This window comes from Rhea americana, unplaced genomic scaffold, assembly GCF_003343005.1.
Source record: "Rhea americana isolate MKP2758 unplaced genomic scaffold, rheAme1 scaffold_564, whole genome shotgun sequence".
Lineage (NCBI taxonomy): Eukaryota > Metazoa > Chordata > Aves > Rheiformes > Rheidae > Rhea > Rhea americana.
In genome coordinates this window covers 39,062-60,905 of record NW_028186717.1, presented here as the reverse complement: position 1 = coordinate 60,905, position 21,844 = coordinate 39,062, and the positions used below count along the sequence as shown (strand labels likewise).

The 21,844-nt window shown below is 47.9% G+C and overlaps 3 protein-coding genes across 4 annotated transcripts; 1 reads left to right on the top strand and 2 right to left on the bottom strand.

Annotated features, from left to right (window-relative positions):
- The first annotated feature begins 803 nt into the window (after window positions 1–803).
- LTB4R2 (leukotriene B4 receptor 2) lies at window positions 804–3,675 on the top strand. The gene is made up of 2 exons (XM_085318949.1): window positions 804–879; window positions 2,639–3,675. The coding sequence occupies exons 1-2, from the start codon at window positions 804–806 to the stop codon at window positions 3,577–3,579; spliced, it is 1,017 nt and encodes a 338-aa protein (XP_085175075.1). The 3' UTR covers window positions 3,580–3,675.
- LOC146587822 (ribonuclease CL2-like) lies at window positions 3,563–5,335 on the bottom strand. 2 transcript variants are annotated; one of them, XM_085318942.1, is made up of 2 exons: window positions 5,250–5,335; window positions 3,563–4,551 (listed from the first exon to the last, which is right to left on the bottom strand). In XM_085318942.1, exon 2 carries the CDS (start codon window positions 4,537–4,539, stop codon window positions 4,123–4,125), a length of 417 nt encoding a protein of 138 aa, XP_085175068.1. In that variant the 5' UTR covers window positions 4,540–4,551; window positions 5,250–5,335; the 3' UTR covers window positions 3,563–4,122. The 2 variants fall into 2 exon arrangements, with proteins under 2 accessions (XP_085175068.1, XP_085175069.1); XM_085318943.1 differs by having other exon boundaries at window positions 5,261–5,328.
- Window positions 5,336–14,671: 9,336 nt separating this feature from the next.
- LOC146587821 (leukotriene B4 receptor 1-like) lies at window positions 14,672–15,767 on the bottom strand. Its single transcript, XM_085318948.1, has one exon. It carries the CDS (start codon window positions 15,765–15,767, stop codon window positions 14,745–14,747), a length of 1,023 nt encoding a protein of 340 aa, XP_085175074.1. The 3' UTR covers window positions 14,672–14,744.
- Between the last annotated feature and the right edge of the window lie 6,077 nt (window positions 15,768–21,844).

Here is a 21,844-nt window from a genome sequence, read left to right as displayed (position 1 = left end):
AGAGTGGAGCTATGGGGTGAGCAAGAGGGACTGAGGCTTTGCATATAATGTTGAGAGTAGGGTGAAAGGTCAAAGCTTTAACCATATGTTAACAGTGGGCTTTGGGCTGTGGAATGACATTGGTGATACAGTGTAGAAATGTGTCTATGGGTGTGCTACTGGGTGAATATGAGATTATGGAGTGGATATAAGGTTATAGGTCTGGGGCTAGGCTACAGAGTGGTTGCTGGGATTTGTGGCAGAAGCGAGACTATAGTATGGAACTGGGTTATGGTAAAAGTGTTTGATTGTAGCGTGTCATTGAGACTATAAAGTGGAGWTGGGGCTATGGGTTAGGTGTTGGGTAGTGGGATGGGAGTGGTATTACCAGATAGATATATCAGGGCTATAAATTACCTTTAGAAACATGGAGCAGGTTGAACTAAGGAATAGTTTTTCAGATAAGAAGCAGGGATGAATTATAGAGGTTATAGAGGAATGGGAGAGAGGCTATTGTGTAGAAGTGGATCTAGAAAGTATTCATTGGGCAATGAGTTGGGTGGGACTGTGGAGTGAGGTTGGGCTGTGGGTTTGAAGCAGGGCTATAGAGTAATTGTTGGACTACAAGGTGGAAGTGAGTTATGGCTTGGGAACAGGACTGGGAGGTAGGAGTGCAGTTATGGAAAGGACATTGGGCAATGATGGGGTTCTTAACAATGGGTTAGGAGTAGGGTAAGGTGGTCACTAGACTATGAGCTTAGAGTCAGCTTTGGGGTGAGTAATGGGCTGTGGGAGTTGAATGTCTATGGAACTGAATTAGAACCATGGATCAGGTGTTTGACTATGACGCGGAAGTGGTATATGGAGTAGACAGTGGTCTATGGCATGAAGAAAGGAGCTGTGGGTTAGGCATCAGTCTATGAAGCGGTTGACTTGGGGTGGGAATGGATGTATACCGGTGTGGGCTATGGGGTAGGCATTAGGTGATGTGGTAGCAGGGGATCTATGGTATGGGAGCCAGATACAGATTGGCAGTGGACCTATGGGCTAGGATTTTTTTTTTTATGAGGTGAGAGTAGGGCTATGCAGTTGAAGTGGGCCATGAATTGAGAATTTTGCTATAGGGTAGAAGTTAGGCTGTGGATTTGGCATTTTGTTATATGGCTGAATTGGAGTTATGGGGTGGAAGTGGCGCTCTAGGGTACAAACGGGGCTATGGACTGAGAGTGAGGTTATGTAATATGACTGAGACTATAGGGTATGCTTGCGGTATAAGGGGGATTGAGGATATAGGATGGGACTGTAACTATGGAGTTTGGAGTGGGGCTCTAGAAATAAAGTGAACCTATGATGTGGGAGTGAGTGCGTGGAGTGACATTAGACTTTGTAATAGGTTTGGGCTGCAAGGTTGGAGTGGGGTTATAGGGTGGGAGTGGACCTCTAGAGCGGAGTGGGTTTGCAATATGGGAGTAGGGCTCTGTGATGGAAGCAGGGATATGAAGTGTGAAATCGCTCTCAGGTAGGAGATATGTTATGGGGAGGAAGTGAAGCTTGGCAGTGGTAGGTTATGGAGTGGGAGAAGAGTTACAGAGGGAGAGCGTTTTGGAGAGAGATTGGATTATATAGCAGGATTGAAACTATCTGAAACTATCAGATGGAGTAAGACTACAGGACTGGACTGGGCCTCTATTGTGAGGCTTTGGGTTATACAGTGGGAGGGGGGTATAGGGTGGGACTGAGAGTATGGAGTGCAGTTAGACTATATGGTGGCACTGGGCTATGGAATGGGAGCCTGGGATCTAAGGCAGAAGTGGGGCTCCAGATTGGGACTGTGCTGTGAGGTGGGAGTGGGGCTATAGCTGATAGTGGTGCTATGGGGTGGTAGTGGACTATGGGATTAGAACAGACTATGGCAGGGGACTTGCCTATGGGGTAGGAGTGAGCTTTGTGACTGGAGTATCCTTGGAGATGGGAGTAAGGCTTTGAGATAGGAGTGTGCCAAGGGGTGGGGCAACAAGGCTGGAGCAGGACTAGAGAGTGAGGGACTTTGAGGTAGAAATGGGGCTATATGAGGTGGAAATTTGGCATTGAGTGAGACTGTGCATAGGAGGTGTGATTAGTCTATGATGTGGGAGGAGTTTATGAGGCAGGAATGGGGCTGTAGGGTGGGAGTGAGACTATGGGTGGGGACTGGGCCTGGGCTATAATGAGAGACTGGGCTATAAAGTGGAAATGGGGCTCTAGGATGGCTATGGATGGAGTAGGGTGTTCTTTGGGTGTTGACATTGGTTGGTGTGGTTATTCATTAGCCTTGTTGGTTTGCTTTGATGTTGGAGTGAGATATCTGCGTGGGAGTGAGGCCAAGCAGTGAGAGTGAGGCTGTGGTCAGGGATTGGTCTAGAAGGTATGAGTGGGGCTATGTAGTGTGAGTGGGGCTGTGGGGTGGAAATGAGGTAAGGGTTGTAAGCACAGTGATAGGGTTGGAGTGAGGCTACTGGGATAGAGCAGTGCTATGAAGTGGGAGTGAGGCTATGTGGTAGCCCTCCTCACCCATTGCTTCCCCCCCACAGTGCCTCCCAGTTGCCTCCCTCAACTGCCCAGTGCCTCTTCATCTCCGGTAACAGCACACTGCTATCCTTACCAGCTTCCCGTGTGGCAGGTGCCATCCTCCTTGGGGCTGCCACCCTCCTGGGGCTACCAGGAAATCTCTTTGTGGCCTGGAGCCTGCTGCGGTGGACACAGCCTGGGTGCCGCTCTGTCACCGCTGTGCTAGTGCTCAACCTGGCCCTGGCCGATGGCACTGTTCTCCTCCTCGCACCCTTCTTTGTGCTCTTCCTTGCTGCTCGGTCTTGGCTCCTTGGTGAGGTGGCCTGCAAGACTCTCTACTACATCTGTGGCCTCTCCATGTATGCCAGTGTTTTCATCATCACCCTTCTCAGCCTTGACCGCTGCTTGGCTGTCTACCAGCCATTCCTCTCCCTCACTCTGCGGAGGAAGACTGTGGCCACCAAGGCCTTGGTGGCCACATGGCTGGGGGCTGCCATCTTGGCCTTGCCAGCACTAGTCTACCGCCATGTGGTACCAGATCCAGCTGCACCAGGCCAGCTCTGTGAGCCATGTCATGGCCATCCTGCTGCAGCTGTCTTCCACCTTGTCTTGGAGACATCTGTGGCCTTTGTGCTGCCCTTCACCATTATTGCTGGCAGTTATGCTGCCATCCTGGTGAGGCTGCGAGGTCGGCCGTGGCGCCGCGGCAGTCACACGGGGAGGGTGGTTGCTGCTGTGGTGCTCTGTTTTGCTGCTCTGTGGTTGCCCTACCATGTGGTCAATGTCCTGCAGGTCAGCTCCAGTGTGGCCACAGGCCAGGCAGCTGAGAGCCTGGGCCAGGCCTGGAAGGGTGCCCGGGCTGGGGCCACTGCTTTGGCCTTCCTCAGCAGCAGCCTCAACCCCATTCTCTATGCCTTTGCTGCAGGACACCTTATTCAGTCCTCTGGGGCCAACTTCCTTGCCCGCTTCTTTGAAGGCACCTCGGGGGACCTCAATAGGAATCAACCAGCCCAGGGACACCCAGCAATGCACATGATGGGAACTCCTATGTAGTAACTTTAATTACACTAATCAGGCTGACTGGAGTATGCAGTGATCAGGCACAACTAATTCACGTGCTAATTGTCTTTTAAGCTTTGTGCATGTATATTTTAGGGTAATTTTAATGGATCTTTAAATGTGGTGTTATCTGCTAATGTTATCTATGAAGCACTCATTCTTTTTTCCTTGAATAAAGTAAAAGCTGCAAAGAAAGGATTGACATATCTGAATGCAATTGTCCCTGGGGGCTTAGGGGTTGCCAAGTGGTTAGGATTAGCCTGTAGGTGCTAGGAGTGACCTAGGGTGATTAGAGGCAGCCCAAGGGAGTTAGAGACTGTCCAAAGGTTTTGGGGGTTGTCAAGGGGTTAGAGTGAGGCTAGGGGCATTGAGGGACTCAGGGGGTTTGGTCACCTTCATTGACAAGCACAATTAGATCAAGGGTGGCCCACAGGGTTAAGTTAGCACAGGGGTGTGTGTGGCAGCCCCAGGAGGTAAGAAGCACCCTCGAGAGTAAGGGACATTCAGAGGGATCAGGCCTTCCCTATCCATGCCTTGCTAGAAGGTGCGATGCAGATGCACAGGGCGCCCATTCTGACAGGCCACCTGGACCTGATGGTTGAGCTGACTGATACGGTAGGTGCAGGGTGGGCGTACGTTCCCCCCAGTCAAGCGGCAGGCTGTGACTGGCAGGGTCCCCGCGGTGACATGGAGCCCATCAGGCTGGTGGGCACATACTGCTAACAGCTGTTGAGCTGGAGCATGCACAAAAGTGTTGACAGGCTTGCAGGGTCTCCCAGGGCCATTAATCGCACGTCGCATCAGCAGGGTATTGCAATAACGGGCCCCAGCAAGCCCTGATGTCATGGGGTAGTCCACATGCTGCCGCAAGAACTTCTGGTAGCGGGTCTCCTGAGCACCCACAGACATCAGCAGGGACAGGGCTAGAGCCAGCATCAACCACAGAGATCTCATGACCAAGGCAACCTGAGAACAGAGTTTTAAGGGGCTTCCAGATTCCTGGGGCTTCTGGGAACACCCCACTGCTTCCCAGAGGACCCAGGTATCCCTTCTGCACCACACACTTGACCACTTCCCAGGGGACCATACACACAAGCTCCCTTTGCTATACCACATACATTCCATTGGCCCTTGGTGACCCAGACATGCAGGATTCCTCTGCTCTAGCTCACAAACACACACACCCTCCAGGGAGCCAAGGCAGCCAGGTACCATAATCCACCCCACACCACTGCCCCCACTCTATTACCCCCTATCTTCAAGGGAACTAGCTTTCAGGACACCCTGATCCACTCCACACAACCAAGTAAACCTAGATCATATCTGAACCTTAGCTGTGGGCTCTCCCTTAATTGCCCAGAGCTAATTGCAAATATTTAGGAAGGAGGAGGTAGGAGCTCCCCTTGGGATTTCCTTAAACCTCGTAAGTTGTTAGGGCACTGCTGGGCAAGCTAACAGAATATGGGGTTAGGACAGCCTTGGGAGAAGCTCAAATCATACAGCCCCTTCTCATACTCCCTACTTTTTTCAGTCATTTCTCCARCCTTATGCAGTGTTCTCAGCCCTTAGTTCCCCCTGCATATAYTTCCATCAAGCCCCAGTTCTCCTCCTTCCACAAGTACCCTTCCTCCCCCCCAGCCTCAGGTCCATTGTCCCTCACACACCTAGGACTCACGTCTTCTCTCCTGGGATCTTTGCAAGGACCAGGTCCCCTCTCCTCTCCAGGGTGTTTCTCTGCCCCAGTCCCTCTGGCAATAGTTCTAACCACTGAGTGTGACTTCCCCTCTACACAACTGAACAGGAAACACTTATGTAAGAGTCAGCAAAACCACAATGGGAAGAGGAACTGGGTGAGAGGCACCATCTGGGGGCTTAAGGAAGGGGCAACTCAATTAAGCTCAATCACTCTAAACATTAGAGGACATTGCCCTGGTGAATGTCACCATACCTCGTGAATAATTCCTAGGGGAAACAGGCATTTCCATGTATTACAGAATCACAGAATGGTTGAGTCTGGAAGGGACCTCTGGAGATCACCCAGTCCAACCCTCTTGCTCAAGCACAGTCACCTAGAGCATGTTAGACAGGATCGTGCCCAGGCAAGTTTTSAATATTTCCAGATAAGGAGACTCAACAACCTCTCTGGGCAACCTGTTCCAGTGCTTGATAGCTTGGGGTCTAGTGGGGAGGATAAGGGTAACAGCAAACATTCCCTCCACTTTCCAATCATTGTAGAGCTCCTTGCACTCTCTGTCCATTCCTTTGATTGACCAATTTTCCAGCTAACATCTTGTTCACTGCTCTATTGAGAGAATCCAATAACCTTCTATGTGTGTGGGGGGGGAGATTGTTTATCTATTAACCTATATGGATATATGAAATCTATTCATGTATCCATCCACTGACTCATCCATCCACCAGCTCATCCATATTATCAACCATTCAACCACCCACGCACCCATCTGCCAGTCAGTCCATCCATCAGCACATCCATCCATTCATTTACAAATCTATCCATGCATTCACTAATCCATCAGACAGCTATTCTATCCAGCAATCTGTTCATACATCAACCCATTCATCTACCTACCAACACATCTATCAACCAACCAACCCATTCATTTATCCATCCATCCATCAACTAATGCATGCATCCATCAATCAATACATGTAACAATATGTCCAACCACTCATCCATCCATTCATCCACAAACCCATCCATCTACGTATTTACCAGTGTATCCAGTAATGCAATTAATTGCATTCTGCCTGATATTTTCACCATCTGAAATGGTGTCCCTGATCTCCCAGAAAACCCAGATATCAGAATCACCTTCCACTTCCCTGATCTCAAGCTCAGATGTCTGGGTTCTTTCATATAGGTGAAATACTGTTGGATAAGGACCAAATCCTTAAGCTGGAATCAACTGAAGCATTTCCACTCAGCTACAGTCAGTCTTACAGTCTTTAGGATCAGATGATATAAAATACTTTGTGGAGGAAGTACAGTGTGATGGAGGAGATATTAATATTAGATTGTTTTTCCCCTTAAAATGATCAAACCCAAATATTGAATAGAATTAATGAAACAGTGAAACAGAATTAGTGAAAYAGAAATAGTGAAAATATAATTTATATCTCTGGCCCCCTCTGTAGCTATATCAGGAGTCCTTTTGCATTTCATTGCTGCATAGCACTACATTTCTTCCACTACAAACAACCCAGCTGTTCTGGGATTAATGCAGTTTCCTCCTATGAAGCATTGTCATAATGTCTCCATGACTTTAATTACTCATCATGAAAGGAATTAAGAAGTCTGAGCATGTGCCTGTAACTCTGCACAGGGACAATGAGAACTTTCAGAGATTAGATATAGACGGTTAGTCTAGAATTTTTTAGGTGTATATTGACATCCTGTAAGTGTCTAGCACTGTGGTTTATTTGGTTTATTGCTGATATTAATCCTGAATATATAATTTGCTGATTGACCATTATTCACATATCACTTATAAATCAATATATCACTGTGTTCTTGATTTAGCTTGAACTATGTGAACTGAGTTGTGTTTCCCTCCAACAGTGAGTTGGGAGACACTTTTGCATGCTTTCTCTGTCGACAGAGAGGAAGAACATGTTGCCAAGGCTTGTGAGCTCAATGTGACTTGACAGAAGTCCCTTCCTTTCTCCTAAGACACCATTACAGAAGCCATTGATAACCTACACTTGACTGTTGGAGAGCCAAGAAGATCAATCAGGATGAATAGTGAAGCACAGAGTGCAAAAGGTACCCTTAGGAAGAAGGAAATGAATCTGTTTGCAGAGACAGTAGTGGAGGAGGACCCAGCAAGGGCCAGTGGCTAACAGAAGGAAGTCTCAARAGATTGCAGCAAAACTCAGATGCTTGACTAGCAATCTGTAATAACCCCATTGCTGAATTCCCCCCTACTTATGTAGGGGGAAGCACCCTGCTATCACAACCTCTGTCTCAGTCAAGTAAAGATTGACAAATCCTTCCACTTCAATTTCCCCTTTTCTCAGTGAACACACCCAGATAGATGAGAGGGTTCATGTGGGAGGAGGGCCTGCCAAACCATATTGCCTATAGTGAGGTTCTGGCATGAATATTTGAGATGCAAACATCATCAATCTGGTGCTCTCGCAGTTGGGGAGATCCTCTGCAGATGGCCACAGGGCAGGAATGGGGTGTGAGTTAAATGTACATGCTCAGCTCATGGCAGTGTTAGTGGAACCGGACAGATGAGAAAGCTGCTCATGCACAGGGAATGTACCAATATCTGTCACGAGCTGGCAGCCCCCTGCAGTGTACAGAGGGTCATGGGTAGAGCCTTTGCATGAGACTTCTCATGGTTCTTTATCACAATTTAGCTGTTTATTCAGCAGTCTGACCCAAGGCTACATGGTTGTGCCATATTGGAGAGGACTTGAATGCTAAAATTCTGGGAGTGGACAATGAAGAGGAGGCTGAAGAGCCTGTTGATTTCAGTCAGATAGCCAAAGAGTGTGAAGTTGAGCCAGGGTTAATCCCGTAGTGTGGCTCCTCTCACCTAATTAAGGATGGTTTTATGAAGCAAAATAACCTTTGAATCAAATTTTCCATTTCAGCTAACAAAGCAGATTTGTCTTCAATCTTTTTTTTTTCTTTCCTACTAGCTTAAGATCAGTGAAAGGACTATTCAATATCACAGAGTCTGTAGAACTTCCCATCTGCTGGTGGGAAGGATGAAAAAAAGGAGAGGAGTAAATCCAACTCCTGTTTTTATTTTGTGTGGAGGATTATGTTGTTGGCGTTGGTGTTTTTTTGTGTGGGTCTCTTCTTGCATCCACCTCACTTAAATTCCCTTAGGACTTTTGGTGGTGATYGTGAATCTGAATGTCAACTGGCAGTGGGAGTGTATTGTGGATAAAATCATCTCCAAATCTGATAAAAAGGTTGCAGAATTGAAAGAGCTAGTAAAAAGAGCAAATGGGAAAGGGAAAAGAAGTGGCAGTCAATTTGCTATTTTCAATTTTACTATACTTTCATCATTTTAAAATTTTAAAATTAGTAAATGCAAGATATACTTGGGATGTAAAAATCCCCTTAACTCAGCTGGCTACTAAAATCTCCACCAACAGAATGCTGAATCTTTGAAGTGCAAGCTAAAGCTGATGCAGATGAGATGGACTGCTCTCAAGAAGGAAGTACAGAAGAAGAAGGAAGTGCTAAAAGAGTAACAAAAAGAGAGGGAGAAACTGAATATTAAAGTGGAAGAATTCCAAGCTGTGTATAAATGCAGATTGTCTTGCTGATAAAGCTAATCCAAAAACACTTGAGAAACAGATAGTAGTCCTAGCTACTAGCTACTAGCAGCCCTAGCTGTATCCCTAGCCCTAGCATAGTTATGAAGTAGAAAAGAAAAAAAAAGAAAAAATATAGAGATGAAGTGCCTTAAAGTTCTTAAATTTTACAAAAGCAGAAAGGGCTTGAAATGCTCTGAAAGGCAGTCAAAATCTCAGATGATGAAGAAAAAAATCAAAATAAAATAAACTGCTTAAGCTTAAGTAACACATGAATGTAACTTTAAATGTTCTTAAGGGAAGTCATTCCATCCATCCAAGACGAGTATTGAAAAAGTACTGAAAAAATATAATAACTTAATGGGATTAGCAAATCTTTTCTTAATTTTTTTTTTTGGGGGGGGGGTTATGTTTTGTTTTGTTTTCATTGTAATTCTCTGCCGTGTGGCAGCTTTCAGAGAGATAGATAGACTAAGCAAGGGAATTTTTGTTTCTAATAATGTTCTTTCTAGTGAGTGGGTAAGTATATGGTACATGGCCAATCTTTAATTATCTTCCTCCTTGGATGCATTGAAAATTGCTTGAGTGCCTTGATTCCTTGATTTCTTGCATAAGAAGGACCCTGAAAGCATGAGACTTCTAAATAAATAGTTAGTTTTCAGTCTTGTTAAAATGTCCTGTGCAATCTTCAAGGTCCTTGGACTCTTTTGCAGATGGAAGTATATTCTATTTCCAAATGGAGTTCAGCCATGTTAAGTAAACAATACAGATATAAGGTGATCTTACAGTGTCTCCTTGCACTAATATCTTGGGGTGCATTAGAAAGAGTGTTAGCAGCAGGTCAAGGGAGGTGATCCTGCCCCTCTCCTCAGCCCTGGAGAGGCCACATCTCGGGTACTGTGTCCAGTTCTGGGCTCCCTGGGACAGGAGAGACATGGAGCTACTGGAGAGAGTCGAGCATAGGGCTACAAAGTTGATCAGAGAACTGGAGCATCTGCCCTATGAGGGAAGGCTGCTAGAGCTGGGCCTGTTTAGCCTGGAGAAGAGAAGCCTGGGAGGGGATCTTATCAATGTCTACACATACCTTAAGGGAGGGTGTCAAGAGGATGGGGCAGGACTCTTCAAGAGTACCATGTGACAAGACAGGAAGCAACAGCCATAAACTGGAAGCTCCACCTGAATATGAGGAAAAACTTCTTTACTGTGAGGGTAACAGAACACCGGAATAGGTTGTCCAGAGAGGCTGTGGAGTCTCCTTGTCTGGAGATATTCCAAACCTGCCTGGAAGCAATCTTGTGCAATTGTGCTCTAGGTGACTGTGCTTGAGCAGTGAGTTTTGACTAGATTATCAGGGGCAATTCAAAAAATATCCTCAGTTCTGGGCAGATGCAAGGCCTCTTCCACTTACTCCTCACACCTTGGAGTGATGACTCTCCTCTACAGCTCAGGCACAGTTGTATACTTAAAACACCCATCAATGGATTGTGCAGTCACTGAGGACAGCCTTACTCTGTTTTACATGACTGTGACACCCCCCACCTCCATATTTAGGCCTATCACCTGTAGCATGAGAAATAATTAAGTGTGAAGAGGAGGAGGAGGAGGAGGAGGAGGAGGAGGAGGAGGAGGAGAACTCCTGCCTAGTTTTGATCTTCTGCAAGAGATCTCCTGAGGCGTTCCTATCATCTGTGAGACCCCTACCTAAATGTAGTCATGACACAACATGCTAGAGCATTTTCAGTGCCAAAAGATACTTCTAAGCAGATGGTTAGTTCAAATCTTTTTTTACAAAAGTGCCAGTGCCATTAAATGAAAATAATTAAAAGTCAATGGGGTCTAGAGAGTGGTACATCTGACAAGAGGAAGGTGACTACATTAAGGTTGTAGAAATTACTTACTAGACTCCCTTGACTATCCAGAGTGTACTTGGGAGAAATCACTTAAAGAAGTTAGAAGACATGAGTGTTGCCTTCTCATGACATAAGCTCTTGTGCTGAGTTGTGTTCTGCCAAGGCCCAGCCCTCCAGCAGGCTTTAAGGTTCCCTCCTAGATAYCTGAGTCCTCTAAAGGCCCCAAATGGTCTTTAAAACCTATTGTGGGATGACTGAGTCAACTAAACCATGAAAATCTCTTTCCACTGCCAAAGATCTTATATGGAGTCATGCAAAACTCAATCAGCTTGAAATAGAAAGGAAAAAGTAACCACTGGGACACTCAGGAAGCTTTTTCAAAGGACAGGAGCTTCTTGTCCTATGAAGTTTCAGAATGGTTTTCCCTGCACTGGCACAAGTAGGAGCAGCCACAGCAAGAGTGTATTTTGAGGATATATTTTTTGTGTACACATTCATCCATCCATCCATCCATCTAGCCATCCACCAGCTCATCCCACTCCATACACTTTCACCTCCTTATCTATCATACACCCCTCCACCTATATAACAGTTCATGCAACCACCAATCAGTCCATCCATCCCTGTACATTTCCATCTGCTCACCCATGCTTGAGCCCATCCATTGATCTGCCCCCAAGTCAACAACTCATCAATCTATCCATTCATCCATATACAAATCCATGCACCCATCCATCTACCCACCCTTTCATCTATTGAAACACCCATCCAGCCACCCATCCAGCCACATACACCCAAACATCCACCCACTGACCAACATTCATCAAGGCCCTCATCCATCCCCTTCTATTCTCCCAACCCACACATTCACTAAACCACACATCCAATCAGCCACCCATTCATCCACCCACCCACCCACAATATATCCACCTATCCATCCATCCATCTATTCATTTACACAACAATCCACCCACCCATCCATTGACTGCCTATCCATTCATCCACACATTGACCCCACTCATCCACTGACTCATTAATTCACCCATTCATTCACTCAAACATCCATTTACACATTCACTCAAAGCTCCATCCATCTCCCATCCATACCCACCAATCCTTCCAACCATCCTCCCAGCAATCCACCCCTCCAACAATCCAACCACCTACCAATCCATCTACCTACCCACTTGTCCATTTACTCACCTATCTATCCACCCGTCCACCCTTCCACCCACACACCCATGCGCCCACCTATCATCCACCCACCCACTCACAAATCCATTCAACCATCCATCCACTCAGGCAYGCATAAATCCATCTACCCACTCTCTCATGCATCAGCCCAGCCAGCCAACCACCATCAATACATCCGTTTGTCCATTCATGCATCATCCATCTATCCATCTGACCATTTTAACCATCCATCTACCATCTGCCCATTCATCCAACTAATCATCCATCTTCCATCCACCAGCTCATTCCTCTACCCACCCATTCATGTACCCAAACATCCCTCTATCAACTCACCCATATATCAGTCCAGCAGTCCCATCCTCCACACATGCATCTACCCATTCAACCAGCCACTCACACACCCACCCATCCATTCACTCATCCATTTATGCACCTATCCATCCTGCCCGTCACTCACCTGTCCACACACCCACCCACTCATCCATCCACCAACCAGCCACCCACACAAAAAATCCATCCACACATCCACCCAAGCATCTATGCACCACTGACACAGACATTTAGCCACTTATCCCCTCCACCTGTCCACACAAACATCCATACATCCACCCTTCCGTCCATCTGCATCCCTTCTTCCAGTCCCCATGCAATCCATCTATCAATCCACTCAACAACCCACCCATCCTTCTATCCATCCACCCACCCATCCATCCCCCCATCCAACCATTCACCCACTCATCCATTGACCCATCCATCCATCAGATAATGCATGCATGCATTTCTCCATCTCACCGAATGCACTCATCCCCACTTACATACTTCTATTCATGCATGTATCCAGCCAGTCAGCCACCTACTCATCTATACAGCTATCCATCCATCTAACCATCCAACCATTCATCCGTCCACCCACCCATACAAACATTCCTTCCTCTCCTCCAGCATTTGCTCCAAAACCTTCTTGTAAGCGTAAGGTGCAGACAATGCCTGGGCTCCTGGCAGGGAAAGATATACAAACACAAGGCACACTGTGGCCAATATTGAGCATTTATTATCTCTGCATCTGAATGGGGGTTCCCCAGTGATTTCCCAATCAAGACAAAAATGGCGTGGGAGAGTCCTTGGCATTGCTGAGTGTCAGTCAATGGTGAGGAATGTTGGGGAGTGCACTACATGAGGGTTTTATGTACTATACATAGGCGCAGTAAGCATATTGAAGTCATCACTATTCTTGATTTAAAGCCCAGGTGTAGCGCCACATGGGCACATGTGACTATGGGTCAACATGCCTTGTTGATGCTCTTTTTTCCCACTGAATAGTCTGGCTAGCTTCCATCGCCTGTCTCTTTGATATTCTTCCACATTTTCCCATACACTTCTCCCCATAGCCTCCTTCCCTCATCCACCTCATTCTCACCCATTCTCTGGCTCACCGCCTCTCTTTCGCATCTCTTCACCCTTGAGAACCACCTCTTCTCCCTCCTTTGTCTCTCTCTCTCTCTCCTTCCCTCCACCTCTTTTCTCAGCCTGTTGCCTCCCAGTGACCTAGGATCCTCCAGTCTCTCCATCTGATCCCAGTGCCCCTCAGATCTCCCAGCTGCCCACCTACATCCTCTCACTGCCCTCTGTCCTTTCTCAGTGCCTCTTCCATCCCTTCCAGTTCCCCCTCCAGATTCTCTCAGTTACCCCCCCATCCCAGTGTACCCATTCCCTCCCAGTTCCCCCAACACCTTCTCAGGATTTGCAGCCTCTTCCAGGCACCTCCAACTCAACCCATAGTCCCTCACCCTGGCATGTGGGGGACTCATGTCTCCCTTTTGGTGCTCCCTTCCTCTCTACAGCTGCAGCTGTAACCACTTGATGTCMCATCCCTCTCCTTGCCCCACCCTCGCATGGCCTCAGCAGGAAACAAGGGGAAAGAGGTGGAAAATTTCAGCAGAAAGAGGACTCAGAGCTGGAGAGAGTGCTGAGTGCAGGCAGGGATGAAGAACCCTGGTGTCCTAAGACACAGTGGCCATGAAGGTAATCCTTTGGCATCTAAACATGCCATGCTGCCCTGGCCCAACATGATGACGGCTTACATCTCTGCTGATTGTATTTTCCCCAGGAAAACTGGCTCTACCAGGTACCTAAATGATGCACATGCACATGGCTTTGTATCATGGCCATGCTCAGGTTCCTGAAAACTTAGGTGTGCAGCTTCAAACAACAGTTTGTCTGCCTGCTGCCTCAGCTATTGGACTTTCAGCAAACCACTTCACTAGGTATGGCAAGAGATAGATTTTCTCCTGCACACCCCTCCATCCATTCATCCACCCACCCATTACACCCATCCCACAGACAGCAGCAACACCTTGGCATCCCAGGGTGGCCTTTAATGGAGCAGAGTCCTCATACCTTCTGCCTCTCCTACCATGCCTCAGGCGGCTCTGTTTGTGTAGCACTAGGTGCTATTGGCACAACTGAGTCCCTGCAGAGCAATGAGAAGCTGGTGTGCACCCCTTCCTCCCAATGTCACCAGGTACGTGACAAAGGGGTAAGGAGGGACAAGACTGGATGGGTGTGTGGATGGGTGGATAGGCAACTGGATGTATGGATGGACAGATAGAAGGGTTGATGGATGGATAGGTAGACGTGTGGATGGATGGATAAATAGCTGGATGGGTAGATGGGTGAGTGGATGGGTGGATGGATGGACTGGTAGATGGAAGTGTGTGTGGATGTTTGAGTTGGTGGGTGGCAGCCATGTTCACATTAATCTATTCCAAGCCATTCCACTCTGCATGTCCATCTGCACATGCCCCATGCCTTCCCCAGTCATTCTGCATTGACTGTTGTGTCATCTTCCTTGCCGATCTCTGCCTCTGTTTGGGGCTCACCTGTGCGTCGAGTGGCCCTTCCTGTGCCTGTGCGTCTACTGCCAATCTCTGAAGCTGTTCCCTCGAAGAGCCTGGCCATGAAGGTGGCACCAGCAGTGCGAAGCAGCCCCCGGCCAGCACAGGCATAGAGTAGGGGGTTGACTGCACTGCTGAAGAAGGCTAGGGCTGTGAGAGGGGGGCGGGCAACTGCAGCAGCTCCACACAAGCCCTGTGTGCCACGGAGCTCACCAGCCACCTCCAGCAGGTTAACAGCATGATACGGTCCCCAGGAAGCAGCAAAGGCAACCACCACCAGCACCACCAGACGCTGGGTACGGCCCTTCCTCCGGAATCTGGTATGCCGGAGTCGCCAGAGCAGGATCCCATAGCCAGCAGCGATGGTGGCCATGGGCAGTGCCCACCCTGCCACTGTCTCCAGGAGGTTGTGGAAGACCAGCCAGCCTGTGCTATTGTGTGCCCGCTGACATCGCTCCCTTGGAGCCTCACCAGACACCTTTCGGAAAGTAATGGTGGGCACAGCGAGGAGGAAGGCCATGGCCCATACGGCAGCCACAGTGCCATGGGCTACCCGAGTGGAGCGGCCTGCCAAGGCCAATGTGGGTCGGGAGACAGCCAGGCAGCGGTGAAGGCTCATGAGGACGATTAGGAAGACGCTGGCATACATGGCAACGGCACAGATATAGTGGCAGCCCTGGCAGGCTGCGAGGCCCAAGTCCCAGCGCCCAGTGCTGAGGAAACGGAGGTAGACAGGGGCAGTAAGCAGGGTAGCCACGTCAGCCAGTGCAAGATGAGTCACCAGCAATGCTGGAACACTGTTCCGGCGTGTCAGCACTGTGGAGCTCCACAGGACGAAGGCATTGCCTGGGAGGCCCACAGCAAAGGCCAGTGACAGCAGCACCAGCCCTATTGTGGCACCAGGGACAGGGGCAACCGTTGTATTAGAGAAGCGAGGGAGGGTCATCAGAGCATGCAAATACAGCTGTGGGGGAGGAGGAAAAGAGGGGTTACACAGACTCTCTATGAGCAAACTTAAACATCCAACCTTTCATCTGTCCATTCACTTATCCACCCACCCATATACCTGATCCATACTCATCCATGTAACCACTTATTTACCCATCCATCTGCCCATCCTTCCACTGATACATAAATCCAACCACCTATCTGTCTATCCAACCATCCATCCATCTACCCACCCATACATACACACACCTGTAACTTCTCCTACACCATTTAGGCTCCTCTCCATACATAACTGCTTCCTCTCCACAGTCTTCTTCCCCCATCTCTTGTTCCCACTCAAACATCCCCCTCTTATCTTTCATCATAGCCTTTCTGTTTTCATTTATTCCATCATTCTTTCTTCTCTCACTCCACAGCCTGTGGGGACTCTTCTTCCTTCACTCATCTCTTCTCATTCCTTTCATTTTTTTTTGCCCAGCCTATCATATCACAGTGCCCTAGKATACCTAGTCCCCCCACCCACTCCCAGGGTCTCTGTAGCTCCCAGAACCCACCTATATCTCCCAGGTGACCACTAGGACCCTCTCAGTGCTCTCCACCCCCTCTCAGAGCCTCCTCTGTCTCTTTCAGAGACAGCTTAGATCTCCTCACTGCCTAGCAGTATCCTTCACTTTTTCCCAGCTCCACCACGCACCCTCTCAGTATTTGTGGTTCCTTCCCAGTCACCTCAACCCCAACACAAAAGTTCCTCACCCTGGCACGCTAGGGACTCACGTCTCCACTTCCAGGGTATGTTCTCCTGAACAGGGCACCCCCCAGCCCCTCTCTCTGGCTATGACTGTAACCGCTGGGTTTCACTTCCCCCCTGCATGGCCCCAGCAGGAAATCATTGCGTGAGAGGAAGGAGTTGACAATACATTGTGAGGGAGGAGTTCCAGGGCTGGAGGAAGTGCTCAGCAAGGGGTAGAGATAAAAGACTCAGCCACAGCAGCCCTACAGTGAATTACCCTGTGTGATATAATTGCTAGGTCATACCACCCTGGCAGAACACAGTGATTCTGTCCCTGGAATGAAAGGACTTTTTCAGGTACCCGTGGGAAGGGGAGATGATGAACAAGCAGACACTTTGAACAAAACACAATGGGTTTTAGGGGTCTGAGGATGTCTATAAGACAAGGCCATAGGTGTTATCACCCATTCCCACAGGTGTCTGGAAAAGCCCATTTCCTCCATGGACACAGTCACTGTGTTGGGACAGGGCAGTGTGGCCTAAGGGTTAGACTAAACAGGGTGCACTGGATGGCCACCACGGCTGAGAACAAAGTGTCCTTCAACCCTGCCCCTGCAGCCCTGAGTCTCTTCCCTGATAAAATATTGCTGCCTTTTTCCTCTTGCATAATGGCTTCCTGCTGAGGTTGCCCAGGGGAGAAGTAACACTCAGTGGTTACTGCTGCCAGGAGAGAAAGAGGGTGCAGGGGGCACCCCCGCTGTCAATTAGAGGGGACACTGGGATGGGAGACGTGAGTCTCTGACATGCCAGGATGAGGGACTGTGGAGTGGGGTGGACTCTCTCCCTCCAGTGGGAGGGACTGCAAATACTGGGAGAGTGTGAGGGAGAACTTGGGGGGGGGTGAGGACCACTGAAAGGTGTGTGTAACTGGGAGAGTTTTGAGCAGGACCAAGGGGGGCTGTTGGAGTAACTAGGAGGGACTGGCCACTGGAAGGGTGGTCCCTTGGGAGGTCTGGATGGGCAACTAGGAAGTCTAGTGGGCATTGATAACAGATGGGGAGACTGGGGGATTCCAGAGATAGAGAGAATGAGTAGAGACAAAGGAGGAGTAAGTGGCAGCCCACTAGGGTGGAGAGAAGGGGAAAGAGGCATGATGAGGCAGATGATTTATGAAGGATATGTTGAAGAGTGAGAGGGGTGGGAACAAGAGTTGTGTGGGGCAAATTCTGGAGGAGAGGAAAAGATGGATATGTTGAGGGATGGTTGGATGGATGAATGGACTCCTTGTTGGAGTAATGGATTATTGGGTAGGTGGATGGGTAGATCAATAGATGGATGAGTGAGTGGGTGGATTGGTGGAAGGATGGATGTATAGGAGGGTGATTGGTTGGATGAGTGGAAGGATGGGTAGATGGACGCAGGGATAGATGTATGGATTAGTGAATGGATGTACTGGTGGAGGGATGGATGGCTTTGTCAACTGCTTTGTGGATGGATGGGATGAGCAAGGAGAGGAAGATCGCTCTGTGGAGTCCCATTGTCCCATTCTCTTTTCTCCACATAGAGTGGTCTGTCTTTTTTTTCCCCCACTTGCCAGGAAGGTATCCTGTGAGCAGACATGCATTTCTGTGTTAGAAATTTAAGAGCTGAGGTGGACTTTACTAATGAAAAAAGAACGACTCCACTATCTATCTATCTATATGTATATGTATATATATGTATATATATACACACACACTTTTCCTTTGTTCAGTCAATTTTTGCCCCTCACCCTGCACCTCCCATAGTATAAGGAGAGAAGTAGGTTCTTCCAGAGGGCAAACCTTCTTGTTTCAAGAGAACTGCTACTGACCACAGGGGGTGACTTGCCTCATGGAGCTGCCTCTTACTCTCTTTGGAATAAAAAGATCATGTGTTTGCTCACTTTTACATATTCTGCTTTCCTGTGCCCATGGATTTTCCCAATATTATCCAGACTAGAAGTTGAAGAAACAGATTTTTTGCTCTGGCAAGGGAAAGAGTGTCAGGAAAACCAGTACCATAATTTGAAACGTGTCAAGACAGATTTTCTCTCTCCAACCAGGAGAATGCTGGGTATGGCACTAGGTGAATGGTTGCAACTTTCTGAAATCTTTGCTTTAGGAGGAGCTAATTCATCAGTTGAGCACACCAGCTCAGACAAAAAAAGGGACTAGGCAGTGGGAACGGAACAGAGGATGCTTGAACCCACATTGTGTGTCAAGCTGTATAGAAAATGAAAAGGCAGGAGGAAGGGAAAGTATTAAAGAAAGAAAAACATAACCATGAGTTGACCAGGAAACATGAAAGAGACTTTGTGCAGGGAGGAAAGGAAATGCACAAGAAGTATCATTTGTTTCTCATCTTCCCCTCCTCAGTTATGGTTCCTGAGGACTCTGGGGCTGCCTCCCTGCATATCCCAACCCAGCAGCTCTATCTCAGCCCTGCCACCTGTGCTGGCAGGGCTCCCTGCTCAGCATTGCTGGGCACCATGAGGGAGATCCCCAGGATAAGGGGGGATGGAAGCAGAGTCAGAGACCTGGTCAATGCTCAGGACATACCTGAATGCATGGCCAAGGAAAGTCCATTCCTGAGAAATGGCCCTCTGCTCAGTGGCACTTGATACAGCCATTCCTCTAAGCTCTGTCACACCAACCCCCTCATCTGCAGTGAATTGCTTCTGAAGATGATAGCAACAGGCAGTGTTAGGAGAGTTTTCCAAAATCAGTATGGAATTATTGACATCCCCTGCACTTCTTACTGCAGGGGTGTGAGAAAGCTGAGAATCGAAGACAAAAACCTCTGTGAATGTGCTAAAGAGGGAAAATAAGAGAAATTATAACTCTATTCGTGATGAATGGAGGAACAGAGGTAACCTGACACATCCCAGCCAAGATGGGTGCRTGTCCCTGGGATGGCTCCAACACACCAACAGTCCAGCTGTAGCTGAATACCACCAGATCCAATTCCCAGGATCTCTACTCTGCAATGCCATGGATTTTTGTGGATGTACTATAATCCTGCTAGTGAACCCTGTGCTAATGATGCCTAGGAATGAAGATGAAGGTTAGTATCTCACTTTCTGCTTCTTTGCCACCACATTTTTCCCCTCCCTCTTTGTAAACTGTGACCCAGGGCTCAAGCATTGCTCTGCCTTGTTGTTCATTTCCAGCACTCTTGTGGTGAGTCACAATCCACACCCAAATGCCCCCTGCTCCCCAGAATCTCCTGGGGTTTAGAGCACAAACAAGTCTGAAGGTTCATGTTGCAGCTCAGCTCTCCCTAGGAACTTCAGAGAGTGAGCAAAGTATAATTGGCTCTCAAAGTAGACTGAAACTTCTGCAACTGTGTGTTCACTGACTGTCAGGTTTAGAGAGTCCTTAGTGTCTGAGCTGGTTCCTCCAGCCTCCCATGATGGTTAGTGAGGAGGGAGAGGCATTTCCTCCTAGCCACAGAGACATCCTCAGATGCCAGGCTTTATCCTCTGAGGGGAGAGGGTTCCAAAGCTCTCCCTGAGGAGCCRGGGCCTGGCATGTCAGGATCTGAAGGGAGTGGAGATACTGTATGTCCGTCTGGTTCAAGTCCCTTTCTTGTTCTTGGGAGGTGCCAGATACACTCACAAATGTAAGCCACATCTGGAACTGATTCCTTTCAATCTTGTTGGATTGCATGTCATGAGATGCAATCCCTTTGCCCTCTTCACTGGATTGGAAGGACAGGGGAGCACGAGCCCATGGGTACAGACATTCTCACCATAGCTTCTAAGGGCAAGAGACACTGAGCTCAGACTGTTTATTTATGAGAATCACAGCCATTTCAATGTAAGTGCCAACAGAAATGTGCTCATTGGAGCTCAACATGTATTCTCCTCATTCACTCAGGAGTGCTGGTGTTCAGAAGGCCTTTCCCTGTGCACAGGAAGGTAGTTAGATCAGTTCTTATATGTCTCTGTCCTCTGATTGTCTTTTGGGGAGGTTGGCAACCACCTTGAAGCTCCATATCACATCTGCACACTCTCTCAGTCTTTCTCAAATACCTAGGATCATCAGAAATAGTCCCAGACACATATATCATAGGATCAAAGCTTGTAGAAGCAGGAGAGAGTGGCCCAGTGGACACAGAAATTTGTGCTGCAGCTCCTAARGACAACAGACATGAACCTCAGTTGGAGGACTGCTTTTTTATGAGAGTCAGAGTCATTTTAATGCAAGTGCCAATACAGATGTTAGCTTATTGGAATTCAACATGTGCATTTCTCACCTATCCTGGAGTGCTGGCAGGGAGGAGGTGTTACCCTATGCATGGGTAGTCAGTGGAACTCGACTGTTGCAGCGTATCTCTGGACTCCAGTTGCCTTTTGGGGAGGCGGAGAGTCACCTTGAAGCTCTGTGTCACATCTCCCCACTGCCTCAGTCTTTCTCAAATACCCCAAAACATCACAAATAGTTCCAGACATATATAACATAGAATTAAAGAATAATTCAGGATGGAAGGGAACGTAGGAGGTCTTTTGTCCAACCTTCTGCTCAAAACAAGATCAGCTCTGAGATCAGACCAATTTGCTAGTGCTTTATCCATCAGGTCTTGAAAACTTGCAAGGATGGAGACTTCACARCCTCTCAGGGCAASCTCTTTCTCACAAGGAAGAAGTTTCTCCTTTCACCCATTATGAAGTTCTCTTATTTCAATTTATTCTCTTTGATCCTCCCACCTTTCAACACTATGTAAAGCCTGTCTCCATCTTCTTGACAATCTTGTGGGCACTGCAAGGCTTTTGTTATTTCCCCCCTCCACAAAGTCATCTCTTCTGCAGACTGAACCCCCCCACCCCGTTCCTTCATCTCTGCAAAATGTTCCCCATGAACATTTTGACGGCTCTGCACTGAATGAGCTCCTGATTGTCATTGTCTATTTTCTTATTCAGGACCCAACATTGAACTCAGTACTCTAGATGTGGTCTAGAGCATTGAATAATGGGAAGTGATCATCTCCTCAAAGTATGACTGTGCTCCTGTTCATGCATCTCAGGATGCTATTGGCCTTCCTTGCTGCCAGGGCACACTGTGGCCTCATGTTCATGTTGTTGTGCGCTACGACCACCATCTGGTTTCCCATCCATCTTGACCATCACATTCTGACTTTGATACAAGACTTCTGTGGGAAACCATGTCAAAAGCCTTGCTAAAGACTATGAGACATCCACTACTCTTCCTTTCTCTATAAAACTAGTTCTTTTATCCTAGAAGGCAATCAGATGCTTTCATCATGCTGCAYAACACATAATTTACTGGTAATGGGCAATGACCCTACACTCCAGACACAATTTT